The sequence below is a fragment of the Lepidochelys kempii genome, chromosome 2, assembly GCF_965140265.1.
Source record: "Lepidochelys kempii isolate rLepKem1 chromosome 2, rLepKem1.hap2, whole genome shotgun sequence".
NCBI lineage: Eukaryota > Metazoa > Chordata > Testudines > Cheloniidae > Lepidochelys > Lepidochelys kempii.
This window is the reverse complement of record NC_133257.1, coordinates 221503796-221528773: the sequence shown is the minus strand read 5'-3', so window position 1 is coordinate 221528773 and position 24978 is coordinate 221503796. Positions and strand designations below refer to the sequence as shown.

The 24978-nt window shown below is 42.3% G+C and overlaps 1 protein-coding gene across 2 annotated transcripts in view; it reads right to left on the bottom strand.

Annotated features, from left to right (window-relative positions):
- Nucleotides 1-24978, bottom strand: part of SLC25A13 (solute carrier family 25 member 13) — a 131793-nt gene that overhangs the window by 48986 nt on the left and 57829 nt on the right. For both annotated transcript variants that reach the window (XM_073333879.1, XM_073333880.1), the window contains one exon: nt 12217-12356. In XM_073333879.1, the coding sequence (XP_073189980.1) occupies nt 12217-12356 (140 nt within the window). The remainder of the gene's footprint in view (nt 1-12216; nt 12357-24978) is intronic.

Sequence of the window (24978 nt, the reverse complement as noted above, 5' to 3'; positions counted from 1 at the left end):
GTTACAGATTCTGACTTACTACAAAACCAACTGAAAATCTTTGACATTGTCCAACACATAGTGACAGTGAAGACACAGACAGGTAGACTCCCCTGTTTAGGATTAATCCCTTTTAATGGGAAAAGGGGGAAAATGCAGACATTCCAGCAGTTACTACAATGTTATCCCTTGCAGCTTCAAATCTCATTAAAATGTCTTTTCCCTGGAAGGATATTGCTTATTTCTAAGCCACAGCTTAAATGAATTGGTGTGGAGTGCTTTCCTAGATACTGAACTTGTCTTGCAATGGGACAGATGCACTTTGCTATTCTCTCCAAAACTCACATTTTTAAAAAACATTCTAAAAAGTCAAATTAAACTGAGACCTTGTACTAATCAAGATTCACTATTATGCTGCTTTTAAAGGTGCAATGTCTTCAATAATAAGTAGAGGAAATCAGTATTTGTCTCATAGGCAACACCAGTATTCAGTGGGATAAAGAATAGGAAACAAATGGCAAATACAATATTTGTGCCACGACTTCTTACATCCTGGCCTCATGGGCTTCTGAAACAGTTTTAATTTAATTTCTAATCAACATCTTTAGAATTTGTACCTGGTCTTCAAGTTATGAGGAAGCAAGATAATATGTTAGGCAAAAAATGAGCACTGCTAAATGTTTCAATACTCTAATTCACCCACTAAACTATTCAAAAATTTCTGGTTCTAATGAGAAATGCTTATGGAGGTTACAATATTTTAGCCATAAAATTTGAGTTACGATTCCAGGTCTGTCACATTTCCTTTACGCTACAGCCCCCTGCGGGGAGGCTAGGGAGGGGATGCTATAATTCAGCAACAACATTCACTGGCTGAAGGTGGCCATGTCAGTTCTTGCTTCAGCCTGGCTATGACTATAATTTCATTTATTATAACAAATGTTGAAGCAAGCAGTTTGGGAAGGCTTTAGATGGGAAGAGTGCAAGAAAACAAAGTTTGTCAACTTGAGGCAGGCAGCAACTTGGGAGTTTGCCTGCACGGAGCTCAGATGATGAACTGGACACAAAAATTCTTGTACCCCTGTTGAATACCATCGAGCATATGAACATGCTCATTTTTTGCATCCATTGCAGTAACACCATGAATATTCAAAATGAATATCTGGAACATGCTAAAGAGGGTCGTCTTCTCTCTTATTTAAATACATTTAAAACATCTTTTTTTTTTATTCAAACTGCCAGAGAATTTCTGGATTGGCAGAATTCAGCACTGCAGTGCTGCATAAATCAGGGAGCCCTGCCACAGGACCTAGGCACAACCTGCCATAAAGTATAAAGAGCAAGTCCTGACTATGTACACTGAAATGTCAAGGTAGGGCAGGGAGTGTGCAGGACACAGTTCCAGCCTGTCCTGCTACATTTCCTTGCTTCTGATTGTAAATTAGTTCATTGTCAGGGTAGCAGTTTATGCCCTAATTTGATAGCCACAGGGATTATTAAAAACTTTACAGCAGTACCATAATACTAATGTCGGTATGAGAATGTAGTAATGGACAAGCACAATGTCTCACCACAGGACAACAAGGCACTATCCACGGGATATAATGACCAGGATCCAAGGACCCATTTTTCATCAGGCCGCAGGTGACCTACTAATGAGGGCCTCCTGTACAATCCTATTTCCCTCATCCTTATCTTGCCAACACCGTTTCTCTATGCTCCGCACGTGCTGGGCAGGTTTAACTAGGGAGAAGAATTACCCAACTTGGTTAACACAGTAATAGTACAGGGCAAAGCACATAATGCTGCCACCTGACCCCATGCCCCAACAGCTGGCCAAATGGGGAAGAGCAGATGACAGCTGAGGAAGGCATAAAAGCACTTGTGGTTCCTATGGACCATGACACACCCCTTATGCGCGCACGCACACACACACGTCCAATTTGTGAACAGTTACTCAGCAAACCCATCCTGACCTGATGACGGGGATTCTGTGTGATCAAAGGTTTTTCCTCTGCACAGTTTAGAAACTCTATGTGTATGTCTACACAGCAAAAAAAAAAAAAACCCACTGCTGGCCTACATCAGCTGATTAGGACCTGAGTCGGAGGCCAGAAGTCTACACAGCAATGAAACAGCCTGCAGCCTGAGCCCCATGAGCTCAAGTCAGCTGACCCGGGCCAGCAGCAGGTTTTTCTTTGCTATGTAGATGTACCCTAAATGGTTTGAGCACATTCTCAAGATTTGGAGAAAACTATCCACACCCCTCCACGCTCACTGCAAGGATTTTAACCCAGTTTTTATGGGTATGATTAATCTGAGATAGTCAGACAAGCATCTTCTTTCAGAATTAAATGGAAAGAGCAATTGTCCTCTGTCCCTCACTGCCATCCAAAACATCAGCAAAGTGAAGAGGTGGTGGAAAAGTATATTCAGGGAATAGTTACACAATAAAATTAAAGCTTCGTTACAAAAAACAGCAAAGGAAAGCCAGATTTGGTATATAAATACCATCATAAGGAACATACTTGTTTAACATCAGTAGATTTCATAACAATGTAAAATTCTAAACTGTTTAATTTAAAAGAAAAGTGTACGCAATCTAGCCATCTCAAAGCCTGAAAGTTAAGACATTTCACAGCATGACTAATTATACTTCAAAAGTATGCTCAGTAGCCACTAGCATTAGTCTGGGAGAAGTGATAGGATATCAAAAAAATAAAATAAAATAAAATAAAATAAAATAAGCAAAATGGTACCACTAAACACCAACTGTAAATAAACTTAATTTGCAAATAAATTTTGCTTTTTAATCAAGCTGAGAGGTGTTTCACATCTTTCACCCTAAGACTGCTTAGAAAATATGGGTGAAAAGCAGCTATATAAGAAAAACAAACTTAATTGCTTCTCAATGCAAAATACTTACCCACTGAACCCTCCCTAGATTAAAGTTTCTGTAATCCCTACACATACCTTAAAAAACAAGTTTATCCCTTGATGATAGGAGCCTGAATTTCAACAAGCTACAATAACTGTTTATGCAAAATTAATTTGCACAGTCACAGGCACCCTGGAACCAGAGTTTTAATGAAAGGATTTCCCACCTAGAATTTCACCTCAGCTTTCCCATACAGCTAATTAAAAACATAATTCATTTTCCAGTTATGTAGAGATTTATTTTCAGGTACGGCTGATATTTCCAATTGACTTGCATTCATTAGCTGCAACACAATCCTTTCCACTGCAGCTGATTGTGAGGTCTCATTTACAGGTATTATTATCTCATCAACCAGCATGCCAAAACTGACCAAAACCCTAGCTAATGTTTAAATGCGTTTGACAGACCTATACATTAGCCAACACAAAAGCTGATCAATCAATCGATTTTAAACTCTGGGGTTGGGTTTGAGATGGTTGTTCTTGAAGCAGATCTTAGTATTTAAGCCTTGTCCAAGTCATGAGGAACTGCATCTCACAGAGGAAGCTCTTTATTTGTTTAGAGCAGTGAAACTCAGACTGAAGCTTGTGAGCCGCAAGTGGCTCTTTAATGCGTCTCCTGTGGCTTTGCAGCACATGATATTAAAACACGGTGAGATTTAATTATTAACCAATCAGGATGTTTTTACTTTGTTATTAACCAACTGTAAAATACTTGGTCAATCATTCTGCTGTGAGACTTATATCAATAAAATAGTAAATGAAACAATGAATTCACACTACTGTGGCTCTTTCTGATCGTGAACTGGCTCCTGAACCACTTAGGTCTGAGCATCACTTGTTTACAACAAGAATAGATCTCAATTCCTCTTGCATTTAGAATAAAGCTTGTTGATTAAATGTTCATCTAGCTTTCTTGTGTCAGAAATGAGGATTAATTAAACTGCACTAATAGAATATGAATATGGAAAAAGTGTGTGTTCCAGAGGAATGAGAGTGGATAGATGGCAAGAAATATGAACTACTTTTAATCTTAGATTTCACTAAAAACCAGCAAGCAATATTTACAAAACAGTAGCTGCAGTACATTAAGGAACCCATCTGGTCCAAGTTAAGGGTAATATAAAAAGTATTTATACATCAGGAATGCCAAGAGGTAACTTGGCATCCACTGTGGTATCCTGCTGCCTAAGGTCCAAGGTCTAGACCTTAGACCAAGGAGACTGACTCACATACAGAGAGAAGGTCAGGAGGAAAAACTGAGTACCAAAGGTTAGGAAATTCAAAGCAAAATTTCTACACATGTGAAGAGTAACTCAAATCTGTGCCAAGAATAGTTTCTGCCATAGCTTCAGCATTTACAACGTAAGGGCACAATGCTGTAAGGCAAAGGATAGTAATGACATCATATCTACATGAACTGGGTAACTAGATATACCAATTTACTAAAATTGCTGCAGTGTCACAATTATGTTGAAATTGAGCAGACTGTTTCAGTAAAATCCCAGGACTTCTGGTCACCTGGAGCCTCCAACAAACATGATGGCAACTTAACCAACTACCTCACCTTCACCCCAGATGCCTCTCAGCTGTCCAGTGCACAGCCAAAGTGAAATCTTTGCCCTGCCGCACATCGGAACTGCTGCTGTAGGCGCAAAGAGCAAGATCATTGGGCTGGCCACAGCCCAGGTGGAAGGAGAAGGAGACCATGCAGCAGCCAAGCCATCAGATGTAGTGCCGCCAGGTTTGGGTGCAGAAGACTGCCGTGGCTCTGGGACAATAGGTCCAACCTGAGCGTCAGCCGGAACGGGGTTGCCACTGAGAGGTCCAGCAAAATACTGAACCAGTGTTGGCGTGGCCAAGCCAGCGCTATGAGGATGACCTTTGCCTTGTCTTGTTTGATCTTCATGAGGACCCTGGGCAGCAATGGCACCAGAGGGAAGGCGTAAATCAGAGCCCCCAACCACAGGAGCAGAAAGGCGTCCAACGGGGATCCTCTGTCCATGCCCCAAATTGAGCAGAAAATGTGACATTTTCTGTTCTGCCTGGATGCGAACAGATCCACCCGGGGAGTTCCCCATCTGTGGAAGATGGAACTGAGCACCTCCAGATGAAAGGACCATTTGTGGAGAGACAAGAATATTCTGCTGAGGCTATCTGCCAAAGCGTTCTTGCTCCCTGGAAGGTGAGTAGCTATAAGACAGATGTTATGCTGCAGACAGAAGTCCCAGAGCCAGAGGGCTTCCTGGCAGATGGCAGACAACCTGGTTCCACCCTGCCTGTTGATATAGAAGACTGTAGCCATGTTGTGCACCAGGACCTCAACCACCATGCCTTGTATATGAGGTAGAAAGGATTGGCAAGCTAGGCCAAATGCCCTGAGTTCCCTGACAATGATATGCAGGAAAGAAATCGTGACTGGACCAATGACCTTGGGTACTGAGATTGCCCAAGTGGGCTCCTCATCCCAGATCTGAAGCATTGGAGACAAGGCCCGGGTCAGGAAGGGAACTCCTTCCAGCACCTATGTGGGATCCTGCCACCGGATGAGAGACAACAGTATGCTGTCGGGAATCCTGACCCACTTGGTCCATGCTGTGTCGGTTGGGGGCATAGACCAATGCCAGCCATGCCTGTAGGGGAATGAGGCAGAGTCATGCGTGCCGGACCACGTACGTGCATGCCACCATGTGACCCAACAGTCTCAGGCACGTGTGGATTTTGGTGAGTGGGTGGGCTCGCAGGCCCGAGATGAGGTCCCCCATTGCTTGGAACCAAGTCTCGGGGAAGAAGGCTCTGGCCTGAGTGGAGTTGAGAACTACCCGGATAAATTCTATGCATTGCACTCAAGTGAGGGTTGACTTTTTCTCGTTTATTATCAGCCCCAGGACGTGGTGGTGGAACAGACCAGATCGAGATGCCTTTGCACCTAATCTTATTAACATCAAGGTACAGGTAAATCTGGACTCCCTGATGTCACAGGTAAGCGGCCACTGATGCTATACACTTTGTGAACACCCTCGAGGCCAAGAGACCAAAGGGCATCGCCGTGAACTGGTAGTGGCGCTGACCCAACATGAAAGGGAGGACGCGCCGGTGCCCCGGGAAGATGGAAATGTGCATCCTTTAAATCGAGGGCGGCGTACCAATATCTTGGATCCAGGGAGGGAATGATGGAGGCCAGGGAGACCATGCGAAGCTTCAACTTATTGAGAAATGTGTTGAGGCGATGCAGGTCTAGGATAGGTCTGAGGCCCCCTTTTGCATTCGGAATTAGGAAATAGCAGGAGTAGAATCCTCTTCCTTCCATGTTCCCAGGAGCCTCTTCCACTGCCCCCAGGCACCGGTTTTCAACCTCCTGAACAAGGAGGTGCTCGTAAGAAGGGTCCCTGAAGAGGGACGGGAAATGGGGTTGGGAGGGTTGGTCAGCTATAAATTGCAGGGTATAGCCCAAAGAAACCATATCGACTATTCAGTGGTCCTATGTGATACGGGACCAGGCCAACCAAAGAGGGAGGAGGCGGTTGAGAAAGAAGGGGGATGGATCCGGTGAATTGGCTGGGCTGTCGTCCTCGGGCATACCCTCAAAACGGCTGCTTCTGGCCTCCCTGATTTCTGGGAGGGTCAGGCTGTGCCACCAGGCAGGAAGACGACAAATAGCACCTCTTAGGCCCCTTCTTGTCCTTACTCCTGTAGAGCCCAACCTGGACTGCAGTGGAGGAGGAGGGGACGAAGGATGGAACAGCTTCCTGGACTGCTGAAGGGAATGCAGGCCCAAGGAGCAGAGGGTGGCTCCGGAGTCCTTAAGCCCATGGAGCCTCGAGTCAGCTTGGAGAAGAGCCCTGTACCCTCAAAGGGGAGGTCCTGGATTGTGGCCTGAATCTCCGGGGACAGCCCAAAGGCATGCAATCATTAGCTGTGCCTCATGGCCACCATTAATGCAATGAGTCCGTAGCGTCCTAGACCATCTGGGGGACTCCTCTGGCCACCGCTGTGCCTTTGCTCACTAAAACAGTGAACTCTTGGGCACGATCCTGTGGGAGGGCCTCCGTGAACTTATTACGGGAGCCCCACAGGTTGAAATTATAACGTCCCAGCAGGGCCTGGTGATTAGACACCCTGAACTGTAAGCTGGCTGTTGAGTAAACTTTCATGCCAAACAAGTCCAGTCTTTTGGTGTCCCGCTAACCTGGCCCTATCTGTCCCTCTCATTTACTGTGGATACGATCAGTGATGCCGCAAGGGGACGAGTGTACAAATACTCAAAGCCCTTTGCAGGGACATAATAGTTCTTTTTCACCTTCTTGGAAGTCAGCAGAATAGAGGAGGGGGATTGCCACAACGATTTGGCTATCTTGAGGATCCTTGGAAGGACGGGCAATGTGACCCGTGCTGGGGTGGTGGCTGAGATGACACTGAAGATGTTGTTAGCCTCCTCAGCGACCTCCTCAATCTGCAGGCCAAGATTTTCAGCCATCCACTTAAGGATGGCCTGCTGCTCCTTAAAGTCGTCCGGTGGACTGCTGGGGTGGGATGGCCTGGCTACCGCTTCGTCCGTGGACGACTATGATGATTGCATCGCCTGCTGGAAGGTGTTGTCCTCCTCCTTCTCAAGGGAGGGCTCCCTCGGTGTTGGGTTGGATGTGCCACCTCAGCCTCCATCTCGGTACCGTGTTCTGATGGTGGTGCCGCAGCCAGCTTGTCCGATAAGGCCAGGGAGGGCTGGGAGTATTGGATCGTCATCACCGGCACTCCTAATGGGTTCCAGTACTGTCACTGGGGGGGCCACTGTCCCTGCTGCATCAGCACCGTGGCCAGTGCTGTCCCAGTCTCCCATGTTGGTGGAGAGAGTCTCTCCTTCTTGGCGACAGGCTGAAGACACCCTGATCACTGTCCCTCCAGCGACCATGGCGAGACCATTGAGGCCTGGGTCTGTTTGCTGATCCTGGTGGGCGATCAGCAGGATGACGGTGAGTAGTGCTGCCTGCCTGAGGAATAGTACCAGGGTGAACAAGATCGGTGCTGAGATCCTTAGCGACCCCCTCCAGGACAGCAACTTACGTCAAGAAGACCGCCTGTGATAGAATGACCAGCACCTGGGTGACCTGTGGTTGGATATTCGCCGGTACCAGTGGTACGGCATCTCAAATCCGGAGTCCCACACCTGGTAGGTGGGGATCTCGTCAGGGACCTAGGCCTTCTTACCGGAGAGCTGGGGTTGGTGCTGACAGCAATGGACACCTGCGCCTATGGTCCAGCAACCAGGAATGTTCCGCCAGTCTATACTGCACCCTGGTGGGCTTGCCCTTCAGTGCCAGGGGCGGAGGCACTTCAGTCACTTGCCATGGCACCTGCTTTGCTCTTTAGCCTCCAGGACTGCTTCGGGCACTGAAGGCCCCACAATAGCCTGGGAGAGCCTGCCGCTGCCCAGGGTGGGTCCCTGGCCGGGCTGGGAGGGTCTGACTTCAGAGGTACCCCCTATGAAGCCCCGAAGCAGGCGCATGGCCTGACACAGGTCCTTTGCCCGTGGCCCCTGTGTCCTTCAGTGCCAAGGGACTCTGCTTCTTCTGACGCTTTCTTGGCACCGGCAAGAGGGAGTGGTGCTGGGCCAAGTCCGGCACCAGCGGTGCACTGCGCACCAAAGCCAATGTACTCGGTGTCGGTTCCGTGATGGAAGGCTCCGACGCGGGGCGAAGAGCGGCCTCCATCAGGAGGGCCCTCAAGCAGGTATCCTGCTCCTTCTGGGTTCAAGGGCACACATTTTTGCAGGTGCGACACCTGTCCTTTCTGTAGCTTTCTCCCAGACATTTGAGACAACTGTCGTGGGGATCACTGATCATAGAATCATAGAATATCAGGGTTGGAAGGGACCCCAGAAGGTCATCTAGTCCAACCCCCTGCTCGAAGCAGGACCAATTCCCAGTTAAATCATCCCAGCCAGGGCTTTGTCAAGCCTGACCTTAAAAACCTCTAAGGAAGGAGATTCTACCACCTCCCTAGGTAACGCATTCCAGTGTTTCACCACCCTCTCAGTGAAAAAGTTTTTCCTAATATCCAATCTAAACCTCCCCCACTGCAACTTGAGACCATTACTCCTCGTTCTGTCATCTGCTACCATTGAGAACAGTCTAGAGCCATCCTCTTTGGAACCCCCTTTCAGGTAGTTGAAAGCAGCTATCAAATCCCCCCTCATTCTTCTCTTCTGCAGGCTAAACAATCCCAGCTCCCTCAGCCTCTCCTCATAACTCATGTGTTCCAGTCCCCTAATCATTTTTGTTGCCCTTCGCTGGACTCTCTCCAATTTATCCACAAACTCTCTCCAATTTATCCACAGCATCGGCCTGCTGCACGCTGAACACAACTTGAAGCCAGGAGAGTGGGGCATGTCCCGCTTGGGGCAAACTCCCAACCAGATCTCTACTAATTTAAACACTAGAACTAACTACTATGAACTATATACAACGAGTAGAACTAAGTCTATGAAGAAACCGCTACTGCTCTTGCGATGCAAGACAAGGCAGTCCAACCAGCTGTCACAGGTGATAAGAAGGAACTGAGAGGACATAGGGTCGCGGCACCTGATATACCGCCGCATAAGCGTGCCACTCCAGAGGGCGCTACAGCTGGCCCTACAGATTCCGCTAAGGCAGAAATCTCCGACAACTGTGCACGTAGGCATGCACACACCTAAAATGGAATCGACATGAGCAAGCACTCGAAGAAGAATCTAATATTTTTCCTTTTTTATATATCTATGTAAGTAAATTTTAGAGTTTTCAAAAGGTGCCTGTTTCCAGTGCTGTCAAAATAACTACTCTACCCACACAGAGGTCCACCATAAAGACTGGTCATGCAAGCTTTTCAGCCCCATCACAAAGCAGTGCTTGGACCCTGCAGTAGAAGGAACCCCTTGCCCTCCTCATCAGAGTAGCAAGGCACCAGTTACTTTCCATGCCCATTCAGTCCATGACGTCTACCAAGTGCCAATGTGACTGTCAGTTATTATAGAGACAAGATGGGTGAGAAAATATCTTTTATTGGACCACTTATGTTGGTCCAACTTCAGAAGTTTGTCCAATAAAAGATATTACCTCACACACCTCGTCTCGCCAATATCCTGGGACCAACACTGCTACACCTACACTGCATATAACGTCAGTAATTATGGAATTTTTGTGATGTAGACACCTGCTCCCTAGGAACTGGGAGCCTTTTTACACAGGCTATCAACGCTTTCCAATTTGAAAGGCACTTGATCACTATAGAACCAGGGTAGATTTGCACTGATGACCCACAAGTGAGACTCCATACCCAATTACCAATCCAATTACCAATTACCTTCTTCTAGAATTTGAGTTTTTCTTCAAACCTCCAAATAAGCAGCTAAACTAAGCAGGATTATCAGATACAGAACCAAGATTTACAGTCTACCAAAGTCAGCATACATGTCTAGCCTAGGTATTTAGCAATAACAGTCATTATTAAAACCAAGAGAATATGATTGCATTTATGATCTCCTACATCCTCTTCAGGCAAAGAGTTAATTAGGCTCTGTTTCACAAAGTCAATTTGAAACATTTGTCTCAATAGCATTATCTTAATTATTGCTCATCAAAATGATACCACCTCCTACTGTGAAATAACTTCCCTGCATAAACAGAAAAATAAAAAAATACAACCTTGTGGTCTTGAAGTAGGTTCCTATTTTAAAACTATTATGTAAAATCTTTACTGGCACTCAGTATGTTCAAGATGGATTCAAACAAGGCACCCATCCATCTCATTTTACTTACAGCAAGCATTATCATTTTTTCAGAATCATTTACTGATTTTTCGTTTGTATGATATTTTGCTATGTGTAGCAATATACCCAAAAGCATAGACATGAAAGGATTCCCTCCAGAGGAGGTATCTTTTATTTATTCTCTACACAGCACAGGCAAAAATAAATAGAATTTTCTATCTGTTGCACTATTTGGTTATTAAATGGTATCAAACTAACAGTGTGTGTAAGAAGTCTGCAGCAGAAGGAATACCATTACTGTATTTTACCACTAAAATCACACAAATTTGGTAAACACAGAATTTTGATAATCAAATGAAGCATTCCTTAATATCAGTTTTGGCAAGCGAGTTCAAAATGCACAATATTTGGTACAAGCATCTATTATTATTTAACATATTGGATTCTCCTAGTGAAAGATATCCTACAATTTTTAAATGTCTTGATGTCTGGGTATTCCCCCCTCATGTCTCAAAGATTAGCTTGAAACAGTGGGCCAGATCCATTAAAAAAATACTCATGCCACATTCAAGTGCCAAAAAAGTAACAACTACCTAGATTCAACCATTTCACCACAAGCAGATTATATTGCCAATGCATAAAGTTCTAAAATCCAGCCTTCCGACAGTAAGAAGAGCCTAAATACAGCATTGTTGGCTATGTTGCCAATATGGTGTTCACTAAATTTACTATTTGTGATTCTTGCACATTTCTTACTATTCATTGTGACAGACATGGCGATTACCTCCAATATCTTTGGGAGATCTCACTGTATTAAGTTTATGTATCATTGTGGGCCAGAGAATGTATGCAGTTCTGTGGGCAGGGTGACCAAGGAACTAACAGTGAGGTACTGATTAGGGAAAATTCACTAAGGTTATAACATCTCCAGAGAAATACCACCACCTTGATGCTCGCATCTACTAGTTCAAACTGGATTCTTCAGAGACTAACAGACAAAGAAAGGGCTTTTGGATAAATAGCTTGAATTTAAACTGACTCAAGGCCTTCTCTCTGATCCATCAAACCAGCAGGACATTCTGTCCAACTGTGGGACATCAATCCAGGACTTTTGCCTACTGGACAGCCATAAGACTGATGGATGACCTCTGGTAAGTGTTTATCGTGTGTAGTAACTTTCTTTTTTTAAATATGTTTTTTCTGGAATACTTTCACTTTAAAAATAAATATGCTTGCCTATAAAGGGCTGGGTGGTATCTTATAATTGCTAGAAATGACTTTGTTATAATATAAGCCTTTGAAGAGAAAGCAAAACGCAGACACTGACCTGTTTAGGCAATCTGGCATGCTGGCAGTATCACTGTGTAAGCAGAGTATTATGCAGCCTGAAAAATCCCCATCAGAAGTGGGAGAAATGCGTGACTCTACCAAGAGAGGTGACGGCTGAGGAGCCAGGAGCCTAGAGTGCGTGCCCTCAAGGGACTACAGAGAAGGAATACAGATGCAGTTGCCCTGAACTGTGAAACTCATGACAAACTTTATTGCATTATACCCACCAGTAAGAACTGAGTAAACTCTGCATACGTTAGGCGTCTTTTTCCATCTTTTCCAAAATGCAGCTGCACAAACTCTGAATTCCAGTTAAATGGAATGTGTTGATGAATTGTGGTCTGGCCAAAAACTTGTTTAACATCCTCTAGAAAAAGAGAAAAAAAGATCTGCTTAAAAAAATAAGGAGTCACACACAGAAAAGTAGTACTGATTTTTTCTGACTAATAGGAAAACATTATTCACATAGGAGATTACCCTATAAAATATATTAACAAGCTTGGATTTTATTAACTAAATCATAAGACTAGAAAAAACTACCCATTCTCACAAAGAAAACTGTTTTCAAGTACAACTCCTCACAAAACAAGATCCCAAAGAATCTTTTTTAATTATAAAGTTACATACTGACCAAATCTGTTTAAAAGAGAACCAAGTAGACACTTCATTGTTTCGAAGTGGTCTCTGTCAAGGAAAAATTAAGATTACTGAAATTCTATGTACAAGATGACAAAACTTAACCTGTTTTCAATTTAGTATTTTAAAGCTGTTAAGAACAATGAATTTTTGGATCAGTCTACACTTCACACTTCATAAAAGCAGTATTATTCAAAGTTGTCTATGTTCAAAGAAACGTAGCTACAAAAATACCAATATTTCAAGATCCATTTTAGTAGTCTGCTAATCCTATACACCAGAAAATGTATGTATAAAAACAAACCTTAACTTTTGAAATCTCTGGTTTCCTATTAAAAAAAAATTTAATCTGACCACTAAGTACTTGCTTAGGACCTGATCCTGCAAACTCAGACTATCAGGTGCATTCCTTACCACTATGAAAATCAGTTTATTAGAAATCCTACACAGTTGAAGGAATTTTTTAGACAATGTAAGGTATCCTTAATTGATTTAGGGGCATAGGAATGATGAATACCAATTGGAATATTACAACATACGGGCAGCGGATTGCTTGAATCTAATTATATACATCTTCTAGCTAATGAGCATAAGAATAGGTATGAAAAGTTACAAATCTTTTAGATGTAATGATGTGACAAACTCCTTGGACTTGACTGTGACTCTAAAGGATCAAAAGATTCCATCTTGAATTTATAGTCCTAGAAGAATTTGTCATTGCTTGAGGTCTAGAACGTGACAGATTACCCATGATCTTTGATACTAAAGTAGAGGAAACAGAATCCTCTACCTCAGTCCTCCACATGAACCAAGTGAATGGCCTTTATGTCCAGCAGATAACTTACGGTGTCTGGTATTGAGTCCTTTTCCAGGAGGAAGAAGGGGAAAAAGGAGAAGGGAGCCACTGAGGAGTTGGCGAAAGATAAGAAAACTAATGTGAATGATTTTTTTTTTAAATTATTATGGAAAGACCTCTTGGTCTGAAGTGGCTTTCTACTTTGTTCCCTAACACAGAGACCGCTTAGACACACTCAAGCCCAATGAATTCCTCATGCCAACTGATCTAAAAACCACATATTTTCTCATAACAATTCTAGATTCCTATCAAAATTACCTTCAATCTGCACTCAAAAAGGTCCATTCCCAGTGCTCCCTCCTTCCCCTTGATCTTACCTGACTCTGGGGACATTAACAAAGACCTTAGTTGTGGCAGAAGCAGCAATCCATAAAAAAATAATCATAATAATAATTATCTCTCTCTCTCTTACATAGCACTTTTCATTCATTACACTGCAAAGTCCAGGTGATACCCTACATGGAGAACTATCTTGGTGAGGGGGCTGTCAGCCATTTGACAGGCAATACACAAGTGATTAGTGTCTCTCCCATCTGCGATTTGTGATTAGCATGGAAAAGAGCTCTCCTCTCTGACTAGTCTCAATGTCTCTCCCACCTGGGAGCAGAGCTGATTTCTCAGTTTGCTGGCAGATTCAAAAAAACTGAAAACAAATATTGGTTCAGGTCGTGCCAAATCTGACATTTGAAAATTCTGAAAAAAAGTCCATTTCAGGTCAAATAAAATGTTTCAGCCAATCCAAAACATTGTTTCCAGGTATTTTTAAAAGGATGGAGTCACAAAATGGCTAGAGGAAAAGATGATAGCAGTAGATTTGGAGGCAGTGGTGGCAACTCCTTATAAGCTATAGTCCAGTGGTTACGGCACTCACCTGTCATGTAGGAGACCCAGGTCCAATTTCCCCCCTCCGCCTGGTGTAGAGTAGGGACTTGAACTTGGGTCTACCACACTGGAGGAGAATGCCCTAATCACTCGGCTATGGGATACTCAGTGTCTCCTGCCCAAGCTGTTCCACTGTGTATAAACAAACAGTCATTTGGGCAGAGAGATGGGAGAGAGAGAATGACTCTGCAGGCCAGGTGATCAAGGAACTCACCTGAGCAGTGGGAGACCCAAATTCATGTCCTTGCTCCAATAAATATTTAAAATGCATTTACTATTTAAAAAAACAAACAAAAACAAAAAACAAAAAACCCTGTCCAAATCTACCTGGGAGCCTTCGCCACAGCAGAGAAGATTTGCCTGAATCAAGGCTACACAGCAAAGATAATTTTCCAAGGGAACAGCTCTTCAGATACTCTAACATCCAGAGTCACATTTTTAAAGGCATTTAGGTGTGTACTGGGATTTTCAAAAGCACATACACACCTAAAACCCACTGCACTCAATGAGTTTAAGGCATCTATAGGCTTTTGAAAATCACAATAGGCACCTTATTACCTTTAAAAATCTGAGCCTTGAAGTCCTCCATCATCTGGGACGATTGACAGTGGTACTAAAACTGGTTCTGTTCGAGACAGACTCCACTGTAGACTATTACTTCTTCCCTCAATGGGATTATTAGTTTCATCTTTTATCAGACCTAATTTGTGAAGATCTGGAATTCTGGGTGGTGGAAGGAGAACTAAAAAATTCCACACAGGATGGACTGATTTAAATCAAAGCAATTTAAAATCACCATTTTTAATCATGATTTAAATCAACAAGCAGGAAACCTTAATTTAAACCATCAATTTTAATGGTGTTTTGCATTTTTAGCGATTTTCCTAATGAAAGGTTAGTTCTCATTGGCAGATAACTATTAAAACATTTGAATTACAACTAAATATAGTCTTTACACTAAATTTGGTGCTTCTTTTTGTTACCACGAGGACATGCTGTATTGATAGCATTTATTTAAACAATTATATAGCTTAATTTACATTTATTCATGCTAAACTTTTACACATTTTATTATGTTAGAAAATGGTGAACTATGCTTGTCTTATTTACTAGATGATAATATTTTACTTGTAATTTGTGTGAAGCTCCATTTGGACGGAAACTTAAATTCTATTAAAAATACCATAAAACAGACTTTAAAAATAAAACTTCCTTAAAGGTGTTGGATACATAAGTAAAAAACCTCATGATAAACTTTATCAAAACATGTTTTTACATTTAAAACCAAAAGATTTAGTAAACAACAGTAGTAGTATCTGTAGTTAGCAGATCTTATTTTCTCACACCTAGTTTTTAATTCATAGACTGGAAGAGAAAAAGAAGCTTTCCTGATTTTTCAGCTTCCAATTGGTTCTTAACCTTGAATGAACTAGTCAGTGAACTGAACTATCTGCATAAACTGAAATTAAAACAGAAGAAGCTGCAGAAGAGGCTACTACAGTCTAAAACTGTTTTAGCACTTCAACGAACTCTGGTTCCAGCTAGGGTGGACCAGATGTCCCAATTTTTAGGGACAGTCCCAATATTTCGGGCTGTGTCTTAAACACCTATTCATCCCCAACCCCCGTCCCGATTTTTCACACTTGCCATCTAGTCACCCTAAGTTCCAGGTGCTTAGCCAATGACAAGTTCAGCAGTTTGATTTTCTTTAAAACGTGGTAACAAAAAATGTACTGATTAACTTATTTTTATTTAATTGAAATGATTTACAAAGATTATAGTATGTTTAGGTCTTAACATAGGTTGTCAATTTCAAATTTAATTTTAAATAGGGTTATAAAAAAAGCCTGTATTGAATTTAATTTTTTTTAAAGATCTAATTTTTTTTTTTAAATAAAGAAAATCCAATTTTGTCCACCCTGTTTTCCCATCATCTGACCCAAGTTAACCTGGCGTTATCCCAGCAGTCACTGAGAACTAAACATCCAGAGGCCACTTTCAAAGACTAAAAAATAGAGCAAAGAAAATTTTTCTCAATAAATTTGGGACAAAGGTCTCACCCTACACAACACTGTTCACCTCTTTCTCAGAGCCCCTCCCCACCCCCGCCGCACCCCACAGCAGCCTTGTATTTTGGGTTGTCAGCTAGCACCTCCAAGCACAAAATTCCACTCTCGAGGCAATCAGAGGGAAATTGGATGGTTTCACAAGCAGGTCTCATCCCTTTTCCAAGTGCACTGTATTAGGGCCATTTCCCACTGAAACAGCAAGTTGCCCCTGCAGCCCCTCTCTGGAGATTTTAGAGAGTTTTTGTTGCTTTATTTTGAACCTAGACTACTTGTTTTCAAAACAGCCCCAATCTCTTCAATCAGGCAAGCTGACGAACCAGCTGCCTCCTCCTGTTAAGAACCACTTCTGATCTTCCAAAAGGATATGGATGTTCTCAAACCAGTCCTGTGGTTTACTCCCAAGTCAGTCTCCCTTCTGTAGCAATTAGGAAAAAACTTGGTAATATCCTATTTTCTTACCCACCTCTCCTCCCTCCAGGATGAGACTAGCCATTGTTTGCATGTCATGAGAGCCCTGAATGTCTGTTTACAAAGAACGTATCCAGTCAAACTCTCAGGTCATGTCTTCACTATGAAAAAGGTGTGTTCCTACATGCTGCGACAGCATACATGAAGTAACTAATATGAGGTAAGATCTCGTGATGACAAGCCAGTTTGTAACTTTCACACCTATTAGCAGGTTGTGGTAAAGACTATGGGCTGCCTAGGGTTTACTTTAATAGCTTACACAAATGTTTGCAGATAACTGCCTTGCCTTCATTAGGAAAATACCTCATCGGTTAGCTAACTAAAAGAATACTCCTTTTTTTCCCCAATGAAGATGCATCCTCAGACTCCTTTGTGGCAAACAGAACAACCTCAACTCAAGAAAATGACAAAAAGAAGGGTAAGAAAGAATGGTTATTTCAAGTCTGAAAGTATGCTTCCTAATGATTTGTATTGCACCTTAACATTAAGGTGCTGGGCAAATTACAAATGCCTAGGTAACCTACAGCAAAGAAACTGAAACGCTTTTTCAAAAGTATTGGGAAGAAAGCAATATCAAAATTAAGATATATTTACCCTAATATTTTTGTCCTATTACTTACTTGCATTCACAGGTCTACATATGTATATACCTGTACCGCCCCAGGAATTCAGATAAATACAAATATTCCTCCGAACAGCCAAAATAGCTGAAGGAGAAGAGGTAAATGATTTCTTACTACAGCTTAGTAGATTTGAGGTGCTGCCCCAAACAAACTTCAATATTTGTTTAGCTGTTTAGTATAATAGGCAGAGAGCTTCAATACTTAAGAGCATTTCAAAAAAATGATGTAAACTTACGTCAGTGTGTTTTTGAAACTAACACCGGGTGCTTTTCTGACAGTGTGCATGTTGGATTATATGGTGCAGTTAGCTGACTGGAAGATTGCCTACTGCGCTTTTATTGACTACTTGATGGTATGAGACATGGTATCCCCCCCTTTGCCCAAAACTTTTTACACATACCATATACTTCCTTCTCATCACTATTCATGGTTCACAAACTCCTATAAATGTTCAGTGGACTGGATGTTAAATTTTTCCTTTTCCCCCTCACTACACTCATCACTCACTCATATAGAACAACTTCACTGATTCGCGTCATTTGTAGTCTTACTGTCTGATTCAGAGACTAAAACCATTCATACTCCATGAACAAATTTACAATGGTTTGGCCTGTGATTTAACTGTCAAAAGGTACCAGAACATTTACTACAATTCACTGCAAGCTGTTCCTCAGTTCAAACTGAACTGTTCCCTTGTCTTCTAAATCCAGCATTACAACAGAAGGTGGTCACTTTTAAAATTTAATTTTACTTCAAACTTTAGGGCAGCATTCTACAAACTAAACCAAAGCAGATGATACAAAGCAGACAAAATACAAATAAAGGTGAATTAAAAGAGCACATTTATGCCCTCTTGGTAACTTTAGAAAAGTCTTTTAACACATTTTTCTCAACTTTTAAAAAGACTTTGACAAATCAAATTTCACCTTAAATCTGGATTTTATATACATATTTTTTTTACAAAAAAAAAATTGAAAATTCCAGCAGAAGCTCCTGCCTCCCCGACTGGGGTGGGAGGTGTGCACTTTTGGGGGCCCCACAGTCCCAGAGTGGCCTGGGGGATTAGCTGGGGGCCGGGAACAGCCCGCTCCGCTTCCCTCACCCCGGCCCCAGCCATGTCGCTCAGGGGAGGGGGCTTGGGGGAAAGGATCCCCCCACACTCACCAGCAGCAGTGGAAGCGGAGTAGCCCAGCCCCAGCCTGCTCCACTCCGCCAGCTCCCAGCCATGGCGCTCTGCTTCCTGCTGCAGGCGAGTGAGGGACCTTTCCCCAACTCCCTCCCCCCAGCCCGCGACACAGCTGGGGCCGGGGCAAGGAAAGCGGAGCGGTCTGGGGCCTTGTCACTCCATTTCCCGCCACTGGTGAGTATGGGGGGCGTCCTTTCCCCAACCTCCCCACACTCACCGGAGGCGGGAAGCAGAGCACAGCAGCTGGGGCCACGTTGCTCCGTTTTCCGCCACTGCCAGTAAGTGCCTGTCAGGGAGTGAGGGGTGTGGATGGGGTCGAAGCAGTCAGGGGATAGGGAGCAGGAGGGTTGGGTAGGGGGTGGGGTCCTGAGGGTCATTTGGGAAGGGGGTCTCTGGAGGGGGCGGTCAGAGAACAAGGAACGGGGGGGACAAAGCAAGTTTGATATAATACAGTCTCACCTATAATGCAGTGAGATTTTTTGTCTCCCGAGGACCGCATTATATTGGGGTAGAGGTATATCAGTTTTCTGTGCGAGTTCATTCGAGAGCATAGAGACTGTCTGGTTTCACTCATATAGTTGCTCTTGTGGCATTCAGTGCACTGGATGAGGTACCACCACATGTTGCGATAGGCATGTATAGGACTCATGGATCTTGAAATGTGCCTTGTGGGGGATATTGATTATCGTAGCACTGGAGATAGGTCTGAAGGTTTTGCATCTATTGTCACGGCAGGGTCTGGCGCCAGTTTGAGTTGGTGGATCCTGGTCTGTGGGGAGCTTGCTTCTGATGATGGGGACCTCATCCTGAACGAAACTCTTTCCCAAATTCAACTCTTCTGGCCTTCAAATAATCCCGCAAGCTCATCGGGCTCCCCACAACCGGAACATACCTTCCCCCACTAAGGCTGGAAGCAGCAGTACAGTGCACCAGTGCTAGGCAGTGCCTTATATCCCGTTACTTTCTTGAGTCAGTCTGCAAGATGGATCACAATCTATCCCACAATTTGGGATCCAGAACTCAAGCTAACTTCTTTCCTTCTTACACATCACCAATAAGATATTGCAGGCCAAAAATCTATTTTCAGTTACACATATCCAACCCCCATTGTCTTCAAATTATGTTTTCCTCTGTTGAGCCTGTGAAAACTGCAGCTTGCACAGTAGTAACTGAGGGCATACAACTGAAGACAATGGGGGGAGGGGGCTGCCAAATGTGACTGGAAGGAGATTTTGGTCCACAAAATAGATAACTGAACTTACTTGAACTATTATCTTCACTCTATACACAAAGCTGTACCAGTTTAACTAAAGAGGTTTCCCTGTGATCGAGCACAATCTCTCTTTAAACCTGACTTATGTTAGTTTAAGCTTGCACCGTTAAAATAGGGCTGACCTACACACAATCTTGCACCAAAGTAACTGAATTGGTATTAATTCATCCCTTTTGTCATTTTGGTGCAAGTCTACATTTGGGAGCTTATTCTGGAATACGAGCACCCGATTCTGTTTTGCTGAAGTCTGATCAAAATAGGACAATTACTCCAAAACAAGAGTATCTGCCACACCGACTTGAACTGAAACAACAGAAGGTGGTAATTTAAACTAATTTAGTTATTTTGGGGCAAGTCTGCCTGTAGACCAGCCCTGATTTCCAACTGCAAACTAAAGAGATATAAGCAAAGTTTGAACTAATCGCATCTACACAGGCGTTTGCAGAAGTTTAAAGTTAAACCACTGCCATTTATATATAGCTTAACCCTTAAAGTCAGATTCAGTTTCTGGATTTCCATAGGAGTTAAAAAAAGACATTATCTGGTCTGTAGTATTTCTGTTGATAATAACATCTCTATTACTCGTGATTATATGCAACAAGGAAAAAAATCTTAAAGCAAAAGCTGGGCTCTAACTTATAGCCCCAGGCAAGCAAGCAAGCAAGCCAGCCTGGATTCAATTTTGTGTAAGGAAAGTAGATAGGGCTGGGCTAAAACCCACAGAACAGCCTGGATTAACTCTGCAGTGAAGGCATACCCTGAGAGTCCAGGCTGAGTCAACAGCTTCCCTTGATTGGTGCAAACCAATTTTGTGGTGGTGGTCCAGGAACACAAACTTGTTTCAGAATTCACAGAATCATTTACTAGCAGCTAGTTAATACAAAACACCAACTAAAGTGACAAAATGCATACTTCTAGCTTAGAGACATTATTCTGAAGCAGTCCATGTTGTTATATTTTCTCTCTGATGTAGATTTGTGAGCTCTATTTCTTTAACAGCTGTTTTGTTTAGATGGATGTTACAAAAATCACTTTCTTGTAAAAGCATACAGTCCCCTCCCCACATACATTAACATACAGTCCCCTCCCCACTTAAATACTCTGATTTCAAATGTACCACAAAACATACTCCCACAACAGTGCGGTATTAGTATAAAGCTATTTTAGTTCAATTAAAATGTCTAACTATCTACCCCAAAACCTACCTAAACTGCAATTTTCACTTTGAGCACTTCCAACATGTTCTCAGTTTTGTTTTCTTTTATCAGCTTATCAAATCTGGTCCTGCATTCCAACTGTTGGGAAAAAATAGTCATTAACTGCTAGGTAACAGCAGATTTTCCAATTTAAAAAGTAAGAAGATACACACAGTGTGTGTAAATATATTTTGCTATCTGAAACTGCATATTAAAATTCATAATAGCAAAAAATTTCACTGCTCCAAGAGTCTGTTACAGCATTCAACTTCCAATATGCAACCCAGTACAACTTTAAAAACGATGGAACCAAATTAAGGCTAAAACATACGCTGCCGTTGCTACCATACAAATGTGTACAGGTTGGGGAAGTTCTGGTTGTTCCCCAAATTGCCCCATAGTATAAGTATAAAGGATGGCTAACTTTCAGCTCACAGTTAACCAAAGAATGATCTTGTATGGTTGTGATTTACTCTCAAATTGGCTTCATGCCACCTTCCCCACACTTTCTTTTTAAGTAGCGTGAAGTAGCAGCAGAAAGCACAATATTTTAACCATTTGAGCATGTAGTATTCTCAAATTATCCCACCAACTGGAAGTGCTCTGTTACCTCTAAGCTTTCAAAATTGGAGCCATTATAGTCAATCGCACAAATCCACATTTAGCCTTTCATAAAAAGTGGATTTTTGACCCACTGAACTGGAAAGGCTTCTGTGTGGTTTTACTGATCTTTGACAAGATACCCCAAAACACAGACATGCCAATCTGATGTTGGTGTGCATCTGCATTCAATTGTTTAACACTTATTGTTCATAAGTGGGAATTGATTTTCCATTGTTTGCAACCTGATCATTTAAAAAATTGTAACAGTTGTAAGTAAATCAAAAGGTGAATGACTTGGTAATGGGTTGTGAAGCCTTTCACCTCTAGATAATACATTAACCTTTGGATTACACTGATGGAAAGCAAAAGTCATTGCTTTGGATGGCTGCTAGGTAGCCTATGTAAAATGAATTGGTAGGCTTAACCCAATTCTAGGCAGAGAGGTGTGTGTATCATGTCAGCAGTTACCGTAGTACCAGCATTCTTGCTGTCTGCAGTGCTGTTGTAACCATGTTGGATATCAGAGAGAAGGTGAGTGAGGTAATATCTTTTATTGGAGTATCTTCTGTTGTTGAGAGACACGCTTTCAATCTTCGGGTACGTCTACACAGCTGCGGCAGCGCTTTAACATGGCTGGGTAGTTGCGGCTTCAGCGCTGGAAGAGAGCTCTCCCAGCGCTGTAATAAAACCACCTCTGCGAGGGGAAGAGCTCCCAGTGTTTGGAGCGCAGCTCCCAGCGCTGGAGCACTATCTACACTGCCACTTTACAGCGCTGAAACTTTCATCGCGCAGGGGGATGTTTTTTCACACCCCTGAGCAAAGACCGGGTCAGCGCTGTAAGTGGCAGGGTAGACAAGTCCTTACGCAGAGTTTGCCTTCAGGTCTGTGCAAGCTTGAAAGCTCATCTCTCGCACCAAGAGAAGTTGGTCCAATTAAAGATATTCCTTCACCCACCTTGTCTTTCTAGCATTCTTGCCGGCAGTCTCAGCAAAGGAGCAAAATGGTACATGATCCTAGAGTCTTGTATTAAAGGAAGCCATGACTCTGCAGCATCTGTTTGGTTTTCTTTTTTGTTAGGTGTTCTATAACCAGGACTTTTGACTTGACTGCTATTAATCCAGGACAGCAGCACTACACAGACTTTGGAGAACAAAAACTGAAAGCCCAATTCTAATGTTACAGGAACAGCACACCAGGTTTTTATTTTAGAAAAGAGGTAATAGCCATGAGACAGAAGAATAAGAAATCATTTAAAGAGTCATACAGTTTAAGAACAGCTGCACAATTTATTTTAAAGTTAAATTCCAGTCATACAAAATTATTAGAAAAATTATCACAGGGATCCACATTTGTGTCTCAGTGATTTCCAGATTAAACAAACAAATGTAAGCTATGACTTCTGCTTTTCTCCTCAATTCTGTTCATATTTTCATCCTCCCACCCTTCCTCACCCTGTTTGTGTGTCTTCTGTCCACTCTGGACAGGGCAATATCTTTGTTACATATCTGTACCTCTCTAGCACAATGGGACTCTAACCTCTGAGTGGGGTTCCTAGACGCTACTGTAATACAAATAATTAATTGGTTTAATAAAAAGAGCATCTTTTTATAGCCATCACCCCTGTGAAATCTAGCTACAATCTCAGACAAGCTGTCTCTTTCCTTCTCTTATATCTCCCTCCATAATAAAGATTCTGGATGCCAAATTATGCCTTGATTACACTTGTGCAAACCTTGTGTTTCCATTGAGTTTATACAGGCCTAACTATCAGTAACTTAAACAATTCTGTGTTGGTGCACATGAAGAAACAGAATCCAACTTGCCCTAAACCAAGCTGATCAGAATGATTGTGAACTGAGAGTAAATCGATTAAGTAAGAAGATGACATTTTTTATTTTCCAAAGTAGAACTCTTTATATTTATTTAAAAACAAAAAATATGCCACACCTCCAGTCACTAGACAATTTTAACTTTGGTGGTGCTATCAGGCATAGCTATACTTCCAAAAGGCTCAATAAAAAACAATCATGAAAAGGGTTCTTATATTTAAAATGATAACCTTAACTTATATCTAAAACATGTTTTGTTTAACTTAGCATGCATTCATCAAAAATGTGTTATAGAACACTTACAACCAAAACCAAAACCTACCACATTTACAGAATTGTCTAGAAACTAAATATCTATGAAAATAATGTCAAGGTCGCAAGCAAAAATTTAACATTTTGGAGATAAATATATGAGCAGTCTAACTTATACCCATTATTAATGACACCAGTCACAAATTGTGCAGAATCCTATATCAAACAATAAGAGGACTAATGGTCACTGAAAAATTGCAGAGATCAGAACTGCTCCATTAGGGTAGGTCTACATTGCAGACTCCTTATGGTGGCATGTAGAGTACAATACTGCACTCCCTCCTAACAGGGGTATAAGTAGCAGTGTAGTCTCTGAGGCACTGTTTAGACAAAGAAAGGCATGTCTGAACCCTTTTAGAATTTACCATATAGGTCTCTCTACACACCCAAGCAATGTCTCCCCAAGTCTACACTGCTATTTTTAGCAACGTAGCATCCCACTACCTCCCCACTTCCAGAGCCTATCCCCACTGTCTCCTCTCTGCCACAGCCGTTCACTGGTGCATACGGCTATACGCCAGTGTTGACACAGCCTGTTTTTCACTGCAACGTGTAGCTACACATATGCTACATATCACCAAGGTGGTGTGCAGTGTAGACATGCCTTTAGAGAATAAAAGTAAGATTTTGCACTTGTAGCAATGCTATATGGCCCATAATATCTAGACAAAAGTTGAAACAACGTTACATTATATAGGCGTAAGCAAACACAGCAGTCAAAGACAGTAATTCCTCACCAATTTGAGCTAATAACTTGGAGATCCATCACGTATTACTGAATATTCAAGTTAGTGAGTAAGTGAACAAACCATAAAGAGTCAGTTCTTTATTTTGATTATTCTAGAGGCCCCGATCAAAACTGGAGCACCATTGTACAAGATGATATACAAACAGGTAAAAGTACAGTCCCTGCAAGAACAGCTTCCATTCATAAAAAATAAGCATATTATGGCACATATTGTAAAAATAATGAAATCTTGATCATACAAACACTAACTACAGTACTCTGCTGTTAAAGCATTGGTCATTTAGGTGTTCTATAATGATTCTTAGTGT